This window comes from Eurytemora carolleeae, unplaced genomic scaffold, assembly GCF_000591075.1.
Source record: "Eurytemora carolleeae unplaced genomic scaffold, Eaff_2.0 scaffold243, whole genome shotgun sequence".
Classification (NCBI taxonomy): domain Eukaryota; kingdom Metazoa; phylum Arthropoda; class Copepoda; order Calanoida; family Temoridae; genus Eurytemora; species Eurytemora carolleeae.
In genome coordinates this window covers 328,683-341,076 of record NW_019396315.1, presented here as the reverse complement: position 1 = coordinate 341,076, position 12,394 = coordinate 328,683, and the positions used below count along the sequence as shown (strand labels likewise).

The 12,394-nt window shown below is 34.1% G+C and overlaps 2 protein-coding genes across 4 annotated transcripts in view; one reads left to right on the top strand and one right to left on the bottom strand.

Moving 5' to 3' along the window:
* Positions 1-1,014: 1,014 nt before the first annotated feature.
* On the bottom strand, positions 1,015-11,133 carry LOC111700753 (uncharacterized). Of its 3 annotated transcripts, XR_002765045.1 has the most exons (7): positions 10,934-11,133; positions 9,061-10,854; positions 7,928-7,977; positions 2,198-7,765; positions 1,933-2,027; positions 1,269-1,322; positions 1,015-1,086 (listed from the first exon to the last, which is right to left on the bottom strand). XR_002765045.1 is itself a non-coding variant. In XM_023471789.1 (5 exons), exons 2-4 carry the CDS (start codon positions 10,846-10,848, stop codon positions 2,200-2,202), a joined length of 7,404 nt encoding a protein of 2,467 aa, XP_023327557.1. In that variant the 5' UTR covers positions 10,849-10,854; positions 10,934-11,133; the 3' UTR covers positions 1,883-2,027; positions 2,198-2,199. The 3 variants fall into 3 exon arrangements, 1 of the variants encoding a protein (XP_023327557.1); XR_002765044.1 differs by lacking the exons at positions 1,015-1,086; positions 1,269-1,322 and adding an exon at positions 1,333-1,645; XM_023471789.1 differs by lacking the exons at positions 1,015-1,086; positions 1,269-1,322 and having other exon boundaries at positions 1,883-2,027.
* Positions 11,134-11,751: 618 nt separating this feature from the next.
* Positions 11,752-12,394, top strand: part of LOC111700761 (46 kDa FK506-binding nuclear protein-like) — a 6,981-nt gene continuing 6,338 nt past the window's right edge. Inside the window, exon 1 of the mRNA XM_023471797.1 lies at positions 11,752-11,877. Coding sequence (XP_023327565.1) covers positions 11,825-11,877 — 53 coding nt within the window. The 5' untranslated portion in view covers positions 11,752-11,824. The remainder of the gene's footprint in view (positions 11,878-12,394) is intronic.

Below are 12,394 nucleotides of genomic sequence, written 5' to 3'. Positions count from 1 at the left end.
GGAAGGGAGAAACATTGAAAAAAGGGAAAGAGACTAGGAGAAAGTTTTACGTGACTGTTAAGTTAGGTTTAAGCAAGAAAAGGGGTATACATTATATATTATACAAATAAGAAATCTTGAATAGAAATAGACAAGACATAAATGCAGTAAATACAAAAATAAAAGGATAAATGTATTTTTTGCTGTTTAGTATACCTGTACTGCGGTTGTTCTCCGCTTGTTCCTTCTGCTTCTACGTAAGCCTATGTTTCACAAAATTATTGATTCCTGTGACCGAATTTAATGAATTTGAGCCGCGTCTTAAATCCGCTAAAAACCAGTTTCAATTGAGCGCCGGCTTGAATCTTGAAACATTAAATACAATTTTAAATGAAGCCGCGGCTTAAACTTAGGCCGCCGCTCAAATTCTTTAAATTCGGCCTCTGGTTATTTGGTTTCATATTTAAGATGTTTTGCTCGAAGTCTTAGAAAATAAAAAATGTAATTAATTTAATGTATTAATTTCAGGCACTTTAAAAATCAATTAAAAAAATAACCTGGCGTTAAGCTTCAACATATTATAGAACGGTAATCAACAAAGGACCATTTTAACTTTTTAAGACATATCAAGTTTTTCGGCTTCTGAGATGAAATCATATTTCAAAAATGCATGCTTGACAGTTTCTTTTATTACATTATGCAAAGATGATGAAAGATATTTACCCAAACGATTTTTTAAAATGGTTAGAATAATCGTTTTCCGTTTTTAATAATATCTTTTATCAGAGAAAATATTCGCATGATGTAATAAAAAGCAACTTACGGAGAACTCAATTTTGCAATTCACATCTTCGTGGAATACTTTAAACTTCAATAAACCCTAACTGTCTCAAAACTGACGCCTCAAAAAGATGCCCATTAGTATTTTTTTCAGGGGGGACGGCCTAAAGTCTGTGCTACTTTCCACTTAAAATGACAATGGGACCGAATTTTTGAGTAATATAAAAGATCAACTTTAATTCATAATTTTATGTTCCTTTGCGGCTTCTTCCCTTTCCCTTTCCTTGTCCTTCTTTTTCTTCTTTTTCTTTATCGTTGGATCCACGCCTTAAACAATCAATAAAAACAAAATTGTTTTAAACAAATTTAGTTCAGAACATGAGCTCGCTTTATCTACCAAAATTAATAAATTTAATGTTTTAAGATGTAAGATTTTTAAAACATATTTTTAAAAATCAGTAGTATGCAAATTGTAAAAAAATATCCGAAAGTGAAATGAAAAAACTCACCCTTCAGCTTGAGTGTAGACTTTGATACAACAGCATATTCTGACATTGTCTATTCTGAAAAATATATGAATTAATGTAAATGCATAAATTATAAATTACAAATTTTTATCACTTTCACTTTTTTGAGGATCAAAAAGTGCAGAATCTTTAAGAGAAAACTTGAATAAAATTTGTTTTCACAGCCTGTATAGTTTATGAAAACTAACTTGCAGAAATAGTTGTTTAAAAAATACAAATATGTTTTTTTCTGAACATTTGTTTAATATTATCATCTGACTGGACAAGGTGGATTTCAAAATAACATGAGAAAATAAATTAATTACTGGTCTCAAATACCAGAATTTGCTTTCAGCTTGCGTGGATACTCTTCGTAAATCCTGGAATAAGTAAAATGAGCGTATAAAAAAAGCTGAGAAAATTTTGAATTGAGACTTGTTTATTTTAACTTAACATCAAACAAACAAAAAATATGTCAATTACAATTGAAGAATTTCAGCAACTTAATATTATATTTATATTAATGAGAAAATCTTTTGACGATAGTTTAAATTTCTACAAACCTATGTATCAAATAGATCTATTGAAAAGCAATCCTATTTAAATGTTTCTTGTGCCCAAAGAAAAGGGAAAATGTGTCGTATCTTTATGGTTCCACTAAAATTACCAAATCTACAGGTTCTACAGTATTCCAAGGTTGACAGTCAACCTCTCCATATCCGAGGAAATCTGAGGAGAGAAGGAAGTACTCACATTCATCCACTGAACATTTACAAGACGTTCACAATATATATATTCTTGTCATTGAATATTGCAAATAAAAATATAATAACTATTAGACTTGCTTAAAAAGAAACAAAAAAACTATAATTTTTTAATGATATAGTAGTTTCAATTTGATCCAAAAAAAATTCAAGTATTTAGATGCCTACCTTTACGTTTCTTCTTTGACATCTATGGAGAACTCTTCAAAGAGAGGTTCCTCAGGATTCAAGTCTGTTAAAATGGGTTTAATTTCATCCTTGGGATAGTTATCAATTTGATCCTCAAGATTTTCCTCTTCCAAGTTGTGCAAAGGTGATCTGGAAGTTAAATCTTCATTAAGACCATCATTTTCACAAGAGTAAAACTCGGTGTTAATTTCCATATTTTCCAGAAATCTTCCTCGGAACATAACAAGTTTTTTTATGTACTTGAGGCGCTCACACATAAACTTCTTTGTATTTGAATCACCATAGTTTATCAGTTTGCTAAATTCAGGGAAATCAGGATCATCCCCCAGTTCCCTCCAGAGATCATCATGTTCAGTCATCCCAAAGTCAAGCAAACCATGATGAGATGCACCAATAAGAAGCTTGCTGTCTAGATCCATGCTCCATGTTTCAGGAATATCATCAACAGGAGGTCTTGCTATGTCCTCCCAAGCCATAGTAGTTGCTTGGTCATTCCATTCTTTTGGAATCTCCCATAACATTCCATCTCTTTTCAACTTAGGCAAAGCATCTGAAACAGCTTGTATACCTTCTTCCTTAATGTTTTCAAGAGTAGATTTTGGTAGCATTTGGAGACATCCTGTGGCTCCATATTTTGTATAACATCTGTTTATAAGTATTAGTAGCTCTAGAATCTCTTCTTCAGAAAGGCTGGAGTGAGCCCTGGTTATTATTTGATTTAATGAGAAAGGTGCCTTCACATGTCTCATTTCACCAAAGTCTTCAACTTCTATTAATTTCAATATTTCTTCTTCGTATGCCACTATAAGAGATATTAATTTTGAAAAAGTTTGCTTTCCCAAAATTTCAAGAAGTCGAAAGTGTTTACTTGCTCTTGCATCAGCTATGAGCACTGTAAGGAAGAGGATTTCTTCAGCATGATTTACGGTCCCATGAAATACTTTGACATCATTATAAGATATGTATCCATATTCAACAATAGGAACTTCCAATTCTTCGTCAGTCCACACAGCAGTAGCAAGGTAGTCAAAATTTGTATTTTCAGCTAACAGAAGAGCATTCATGAAGACTTTCTGTTTTTCTTTTAACTCTCCTTTGGACTGAGTGATATACAGTGCATTACCAGAGACTCCTAAATGTTCCATCTTCAGAATGATAACATGCTGATTTGACTCTACATCTGTTGTGCACTTCACAATTTCAACTAGAAACTTCTTCAGTGAGCATGGTTTCCAGAACTTTGACAAATCTACTTTATTTATGAACTCCTGCACAACCAGTTTCCTTGAAGTGAAATCTGCAGTTTCCCTTGCTTTCTTAACCCAGTCATCATTTTGAACTTCAGCCATGAATTTCTGTTTCATCAGTTGAGATCCATCAGAATATGCCATGGTTGCAACAAAAACATGATGTAGACTGCTTGTTAAAGCTATTGCATGAAAAGCAACAGGATAGCCAATAGAAAGGTTTATTGTACTATCTTCAGAACTAATCAAATCAAAGGAGAGAAATGCAAAACAATTCAGAGTGGCTTCACTTGATTTCATTTCAAACTTTATCAAAGCCATTGCATCTGACTTAAATAACACAACCCCTGTCTTGTTTGCTACATGATCAGGCAGATCTGTGGTAAAATTGACAGACTGGTTTTCCTCCTCAATTTTTAGACCTACTTCAATATTAGTGAGGTTTGCTTGTAATTTATCTTTCAGCTCCTTAGTCCTTGAAAAAAGAGAGGTTATCTTCTCCACAATACTTATCTCAGTTTCAGAGAATGTATGGTTTTGCACTATTCTTGCAACAATTCTGAAGTTGCATATCTTTTCCTGGTCAACAGTTTTAAGAGAACTTATTCTAGCAGCACTCTCAGGAATTTCCTTGGAATCCAAATCATCCCAACTGTCACCCACTATGACAGCACTTGCTAAATATGGTTGATCCTTATTATCAAAAACTTGAATAGCATTAAGCTTTACAAAACTTCCCTGTCGAACAATGCTGCTCAATTTGAAATTCGTACTTCTGGATGAATTTTCATCTGAGCAGAGGTCACATACATCAAAAACAACCAAATGTGTGTCTGATGCTTTCTTTTTAGGATTTTTAACAACAGCAACAGCATAGTTATCATCTAAAACTTTGACAACTTGTCCTTTAATGTTTTGCATAATAGAATCAGTTCCTTTGTTGGATTCTAAATCCTTCTCTAAATAGAGAGTCTTCTGGTTTCGAACACTGGAGGCTTTCTCTTCTTTGATTTCTATTCCAGTTCCTTGGTTGCTGATATTAGTCACAACAGTAACATTAGTTTTAGATTTTACCCCATCTGTTTCAGCATAGTTCACATTAATGGTTTTTGACTTTGCTGAGGAATTCTTAATTAGATCCAAACTCTTGTCAATACATACTTTGTCCTGATTGGAAATACTCCTTCTTTCAGGAACAACACTATTTGAGTTGGTCTGATCTTTATCCCTACTTTCTAGTTCTACCAATCTCCCATTCAAGTCTGTTGATTCAATGATTCTGGGAAGAGTAACATTGCTTACAGTGGGGCAGTCTATTTTCATTATGTTTTCATGTTTATCCTCAGCTTTCTTGCTTGTGATTACTCTTTCCACTAATGATATTTTGTCTGAATTAAAAGACAGAAGCTGTTCAAGCTTTTCAATCTTTTCTGATTCAGGATGCATTCCTGAAGCAATTGGAATGTTGTGATGTTTATCAAGTCTAATATTTTCATTCCATAGCTTGGTGGTAATATAGGGAACTCTATGTTCATGATTCCAAAGGACAAAATGTCCTCTAAACAAATCTCTGGAGTTAACAGGAATGAAATCTGCAAGATCATGTTCCACATTTCCTACTTCACCAAAACCTTCAAGACAAGATAGATCAAAATATGCGAAACATTTGACAAATGTTCCAGGCATTATGAATTGAACAACACCACTTTTAGCAATTAACCCTTCCCTATGCAACGAAGTTGGCTTGCAATAGACTGATTTCATTAATGTGGGGAGTGAACTGGAGCTTTTGGACTTCAGCAGTATGTTTTCATCAAGATGTCCATAAATAATTCGGCTGGAAAGATTAGTGTCAACAAGTAGAAGACCAGTAATTTTTTTCTCCTCTTCACAAATGTTGACTGAATTCCATAAGCAATTTACTGATTCACAGTATCTATTCATTAGCTTTGTCAAATCAAGATACTTCTGAAGCTTCCTGTCCAGATGGCATTTGAGTGTGTAGTTCATGTAGCAATAAGATAATCCATCATTGTTTGTAGAAAAAGACTTAACGCTTGAATGAAGTGATGTTGGTTGAGGAACACTCTTAGGCGGCTTGTTTTCATGTTTGTTCTTCAGGCAGACTACAATGGCTTGCAGCAAAGGCTTTCTATGCCATTTGCCAACTTTTCTCATATCCATTGAAATATTGTCAACAGTTTCAGTAAATAAACCATTACAAATAGATCTAGCTATCAGGTTGACTTCACAGTTCACAAGAGATTTAAGTGACTGTTGCTCTGATATGGTATTACCATGATCATCATATACATCTTGTATATCAAATAATGCATAAAGTTCATTTATTCTGAATGAAGAAGGTAACTTAACTTTGATAATACCGATAGTTGAATTAACTTGTTTGTCAACAGTGGCTGTCCATTTCTGTGGGAGACCATTTATTAAAACAGAAACAAATGGAAAATCTTTCTCACCAGGATTTAGGTCTAACCTAGCCAATGTTTTGAAACTGTTGTATTGGTTCTCCAAGGACATGAGTAATTTGTTCTTCTGTTTGTTTGATTTAAATTTTTCCTGAAAACTCTTGAGAGCTCCATTTGAATCAGTAGTTGATGGCCAGGCAGCTATTGCTTGATATCTAAGCTGAGATGGTCTACTAAAAGGAATTTGCCTTGCTGTGAAGGTAACCTGGCTACCCACAGGAAGAGAGGTTTGCAACATTTGAGTCTGCTTGTCTTTGAATAATTCCCAACCTTCTTTCTTGACCCAAATCTCATTAAGATGAAAGAGTACAACTTCATTACTGTTTTTTAGTCTTATGAAACCAACCTCATCACTGAAATATTCTTTGACACTTCCCGTTACCTCCTTCAGAGATTTCAGCAAAGAGATGCCAAGTTTATTCTTCTTGGGATTTTTAAGAGATTTCAACTGGAAGTGAAGCTCATCTTTTAAAGGAGGATAACTTTGAATTCCTGGAATACCACTTCCATCTTTCCACAAAGCAATAACCTGAAACTGTTCATCATATCCAATAATTCTCCGTACAATGCATTGAACTTGGCAACTTTCAGGGAAGTCAATCTTCAGAGACTTAGTTGGAAAAATTTCTCTCAGTAGTTTAAATTTGTTAATGTGCCAGACCCAAACTTGATTTAAATGAAAATATGCATAACCTGAGTCTACATCCTTCTTGCTCTTTAAAAAAACAAGTCCATTGTTATCCTGAGAATAGGACAATATAATTCCTTCAATGACATCCTTGTTGATGTTCAAGTCCCTTGAATGTTTTTTTGATTCTTTGATTTTATGTTTTTTCTTCATCTTTGTATTCATAACATTAATTTTCAAACATTCTACAGAAGAAGAGGAATCATTATCCTTTCTTGTGGGATTTTTTGAATCTAGATCTAGTTCTTCATCATCAGATAGAACTATTGTCTGAACCTCTGATTTTCTTTTGTCCTCCTTTACAGACAACTGTTTCAATAACTTTAATGATACTTGGTTGGTTAACCTGTAGTAAGCCTCAACTTCAACTTCATCCAAATCGGCTAATATTTTAGATTTAAAAGTATCAGGTACATCAAACCCTTCCTCCCAAACATTGGTAGCAGCATAGGGAATTTGTTCACTAGTAGTCATAAGACGGGCATTAACACAAAAAGTTTTCCCAGCTACTAATCTCTTGAATGCAAGAGAGCAAAGTTGCTCTTTAAAATGCACATCCTTGAAGAAAAACAAGCAATAGGCTTTCCTTCCATCCCCTCCCTCAAGATTAAGAACTCCACACTTCAGTTTATCAATTATCAGTACAATTTTACCTTTAATTTCATATAATTTGGTAGGGTATTCAAATTCTAATATTTTGTCAGGTTTGCCAGATGATTTGTAGCATGAACCTTCTTCCTTATTAAAGGCTCCAGCACTTGTTTGTCTAGATTTATGCTTTGAGCCAATAAAATGTCTGTTATAATTCTTTTCAATAACCGAATGTGAGTCTTTATAGTGTGAAGTATTGGTTTTCTGTAAACTTCTTCTTTTTCTTTCAATGGTTGTAGGACTTGCACTCTTAATTCTTTTCCTGGATTGTTTTGTAGAAACATCTTTATCAGATCTTGTAATTTCAATTGGACTCCTATTTCTTAATTGTGTGAGGTGTTCATAACTAAGATCATCATTTGATAAATATTGTTCATGCCTCTTGTTTTCATACTTAAGCCTGGTTGACTGGGAAATATCTGGACTTCTATTTGTTAGATATCTTGAGCTTTTCCAATTTCCAGCCATACTATCTCTGATGAGAAAATATAACTTTCAAGGTTATTTTGCTTTTAAAAAATCACAGACAAAAAGCAGAATCAATCAATGAACCCTGCCCTCTTGAAGAAAGAAATATCTTGTTTAATATTATGACAAAATGCAACCAAAAAAAAATCCCTTGTCAAGACATATTTTCCTGGCAGAATGAGAGGAGGACCCGAGATGATGGTTGGATACAACAGGAATCTAAAGATAATTTCAGTTAATTTAAATTACATCACTACTTGATTTGAAAACAATTCATAAGTCAGTACTTAGGATTAAGATCTATTGGATCCACAATATTTTGGCTTCCTGGATCGAGATCCAGCGATCAAGATATCAACCAAAACTGTTACTTTCAACCCACAAATTTCAAACTAATGAGATTACAAAAATAAAAACTTCCAAATCTCTGAATAATCCCTCAAGTTTAATGCAAATCAATCTGGAAAGAAATAAAAAAATTTGAAATTTTTTTGTTTAAAACATTCATGACTTGATCAAGGTCTGGTCCAGTTTTGCTTGGATCCAGACATATATTTTTCCGGGCTGATCCAGTATTTGGATCCAGTTCAGATCAAAATGAAATGGATCCTAAGCACTGTAATAAAAAGAATTTTTGCAGTTAATATTTCTTTTTATTTCTTTCCAATGAACATTTAGGCATGAAAACCCAGCCACATTTAAAATTAAATTACTTATGAGGGAATTTAGTCTATATAAAAGTGCATCACTTCATTGGTAAAAGTAAAAATAAAAATGCATGCAGGAATAAAAAAACAGGAAAAACTTTAAGAGATTCTTTCATAAAATATTCATATGATTTCAGTCTACTTTTGAAAAAAAAAATAATTCTGTTCCAAACTTTTACTACCCAATTATTTGGAATTATATAGAAGTATGCAGTGGTATATTTAACTCATATTCTAGAATCATATTTCTCCTTGTGTTTTCTTAGTCATGCCAAAACTGTCTGTGGTTTAAATAAGTTTGGGAAAAATAATAATTTTAAGGGGAAAATTAATTATTTTGAAATTTAAGGGGAAAAAAATTATCTTTTATATTTTACTTTAATTAGTTGAAGAAGAGAAGGGGGGGGGGAATTCTTAAATAATATGCCCCTGAGTGGGAGTTCAACCCCTTCTGACCCCTGCTTTAGTGAAGCTTTATATAATGAGACATTATTTCCACCACATGAAATAAAATTGGACATCAACCTTGTTTTAACCTTTGCCTAATTCAAAAAAAGTTAAGAAAATATATGTCCATGTTAGCAATTTCACTCACCTTGCCATGATTGGATTGCATTGTATTTCTGCTAGATGAGTGATCTTCTTCAGCATTACTGGATAGATGTAAACTCTCTTTACTAGAGGAGCGACAAGAATAAGGATGTTCCCTGTATCTGGATTCATGGTGTATACTCCTACTAGAACTGGAGTCTTCTTGATAGATGTCCCTAGAGGAATGAGTATCAAGATCAATGTCTAAACTTGAATGAGATCCATAGTTAAAATCTCTACAGGAAATAGTATTTGGTTGAATATCATCATTTAATCTTGAAATGCTGTAGCCACTGTCTAGGTGGCCATCTTTGTTAAAACAAGATGGCCGGGTTGACCTCATGACAGGAACAGGCTCTAGGACTTCATAATTGCTGTATTGATGGCACAAATCCATACTCTTATTTGGATGGTCTTCCTCATTTAGCCTATGTGAATTGTAATTATCCCTACTGGGTGATCCAGGAAATATTCTTTCTCTATGATTGGATTGACGATTGTGATCAGGTTTAGGAGGTATAGATCTGGAACTCTCCACATTAAAATCACCTCTTTTTGAGCTTGGAAACTGGGATATATTCCCACCTTGTCTTCTATGGCTGGGTACTGTACTTATGCTTGAACTGTCAGCATGAAAATCTTTTCTGCTAGACCTTAAAAATGGGGACATGTTTCTTGAGGGACTTGAATCAGGGTTAGGATATTGCCAACTACTCGAATTGGATCTATGATCGATACTTCTTTCGGGACTATCATCACAAAGATCCTCTCCATAAAGGACATCACTATTGTCTCTTGAATGTAAGGATGTTGTCCTTGTAAGACTAAAATCTTGGTTCAAGTACCCAGGACTGGCATAACGATGTCGGCTAGAGATAGATCTTTCCATATTTCTTCTACTGGAACTCTCATCATGAAAATCATCTCTGATAAATTCAGAATTTACGGATAGTTCTCTTCTTGGACTTAAATGATTGCTTTTTTCACCAGGACTGAGATATCTAAGACTACTGGAACTGGATCGATGTCTAATTTTTCTACTAGGACTCTCTTCTTGAAAATCATCTCTATTTGATCCAGAGTATGAGGATATATTAGGACTAAAATCATTATTCCCATCAACAGGACTTTGATATCGGTGTCTACTTGAGCTGGATCTGTGCTTAATGCTTCTAATTGGACTTTTATCACGGAAATCGCCCCTAAAAGACGCAGAATTGGGGGATAAATTTCTTGTGGGACAATTTAGTATACCACCAGGACTGGGATATCGACGTCTACTCGAGCTTTGCTTTATACTTATACTAGGACTCTCTTCCTCAACATGTTTTCTTTTAGAACAAGTTGGACTAAAATCTTTGTGGATCCTTTCCCTGTCCCTGGACTCTCGGTATATCTCCCTTGTTGAAACAGATTCAAGATAAATTTCTCCATCCCGAGAAGGTTCATGGTAGATATCTCTTCTATACTCAGATCTTTGTATCACACTTCTAACATACCCTTCTTCAGATCTCTTGTAATGTAAACGGTAAGAAAATTCATCGTCTGGCTCTGATTGATCAATTTGATATCTGTTAGATAAAGGACTCAACTGTCCATGTCTCTCTGTCCGAACTATTCGCTCATTAACAGAGAATGAAGAAATTCTGGGAGCATTCGGGATAAAACCAGCAGAATTTCTGCCGTAACGTTCTTCAGATACCGGAGAAGGATCACATATTGATAATTCCGGCCCGATAGTTTCATAGCGTCGGAAAGGACTTTCTTCCCTATTTCTCTCTCTTCGACTCATCCTTCACTACATAAGTTGAAGAACAATTTAATATTTACGAAACATCAGCTATTTATCTAATAATGAAAAATGGAATAAAAAATACCTTTTTTAAGTTCATCAGGAATAGCCAATAAATGGTCCCTAATCCATAATACTCCTGAAAAGCATAACTAGCGTATCATACGAAATGTACACGCAAATAGTGTCATTTAGCATTTCATATATGAAAACAAAAATCCTCCCCTCTTTTTCCTCTTCTCAATTAAAATAAAATCGAGATACGTGATAATTTAAATTTTGTCAAGAGAAATCTTTAAAAGACTTGTGAGAATTTATTCATTAAATAAGCCCCTCAAGCCCCTTTAATGGAAAAATGACGGAGTAGGAAGCAAAAAATTACTATAGTGGAAAGTTAACTGTTAGAGAATACAGAAAGTGTCACTGGTAAAATAAAGTTATTTCGTCGTCAAAATATAGAAAACCGGCAACTTCATAGACTAGTTTCTGCTACACTTCGGAATTATTAACTAAATGAAACGTTTTGTTTGATTTCAGAGCTCGGCCATGTTGCTCAATGGGATTTTACGCGGCATTGAGAAATGCGTTTTGTAATTTTCTAGAATTCGTAAAACTCGTAAATATTTATGTATCTGTTTAAATTTTATGTTTTCAGCATTTCTTTTATTTATTAATAGATTATTTTTTTTATTAATCGCAATTCTGAAATTCTGAAGAACTAAATGTTCTAAAGTTCTTGAACGAAATTGTGAAAATTACGAAAATTTAAATAATCGTTTGCGGCATATTACATTATCGGGCGCTTTTCTAGTTTCGGTTTCAGAATTCAACATGTGGCTCAACGGTCGAGGTCCTTCAGCCCTTGCTCGGTTGTTCCGTGAACTAATTCCAGTGCTTTAACAACTGTTTGAAATGTTATGAATTGTTTCAGATTTCTTCCTTTCCTGTGATACATCCAGAAATTAAACAAATAGTAATGTCAAGTCCTGGTGGAACCTTCTGGGGGCTTATTGTTAAACCTAACAAGAGGTAATACTCGTTTAAATTGAGCAATATTCTAGGGGATGTGGGTAGTGTATTGGTTATCTCGAATTTCCCCAGATATAGGATAAACCTACGATTTATTAATCGTAGGTTTATCCTACGATAAAGATACTTGTCTGACGAAGTGGCCTTGTGTATAGTCGCGCGACTACTGAAATAAATCAACCGTAGCCAACTTTAGTAGAGGCCGAGATTCAAAACTTTGGAGAGTAATTAGTCTTCAGATTAACACTGTGATTTAATGTTTCATTATTTGTGCCAATATTAAAACCAAGATTCACTTTCTCATCTAGAGTGGAGTTTAATTGATTTAGTTTTGACACTTTTAACCCACAGTCTCTGGAATGGTGGGTGTTCATTTACTTACAAGAGGGGGGATGGGGATGGGGTAGTCTATTGAGTAAGATTTAAGATTTAGTGCAGTAGTTGTAAACCTCTAAAGTGAGTCAGTTATTTTTATAATAATGTTTACTAGCAATCATGATTGATTGGGGGGGGGGGG

Excerpts from the sequence above, each read along its gene's own strand:
- LOC111700753 (XM_023471789.1), bottom strand. The coding sequence starts at position 10,848 with ATGAGTCGAAGAGAGAGAAATAGGGAAGAAAGTCCTTTCCGACGCTAT. Across the intron at positions 7,978-9,060 it reads TGCAATCCAATCATGGCAAG|ATTCCTGTTGTATCCAACCA; the intron begins GTGAGTGAAATT and ends AATTATCTTTAG. Across the intron at positions 7,766-7,927 it reads TCCTCCTCTCATTCTGCCAG|AGATAGTATGGCTGGAAATT; the intron begins GAAAATATGTCT and ends TTTTCTCATCAG.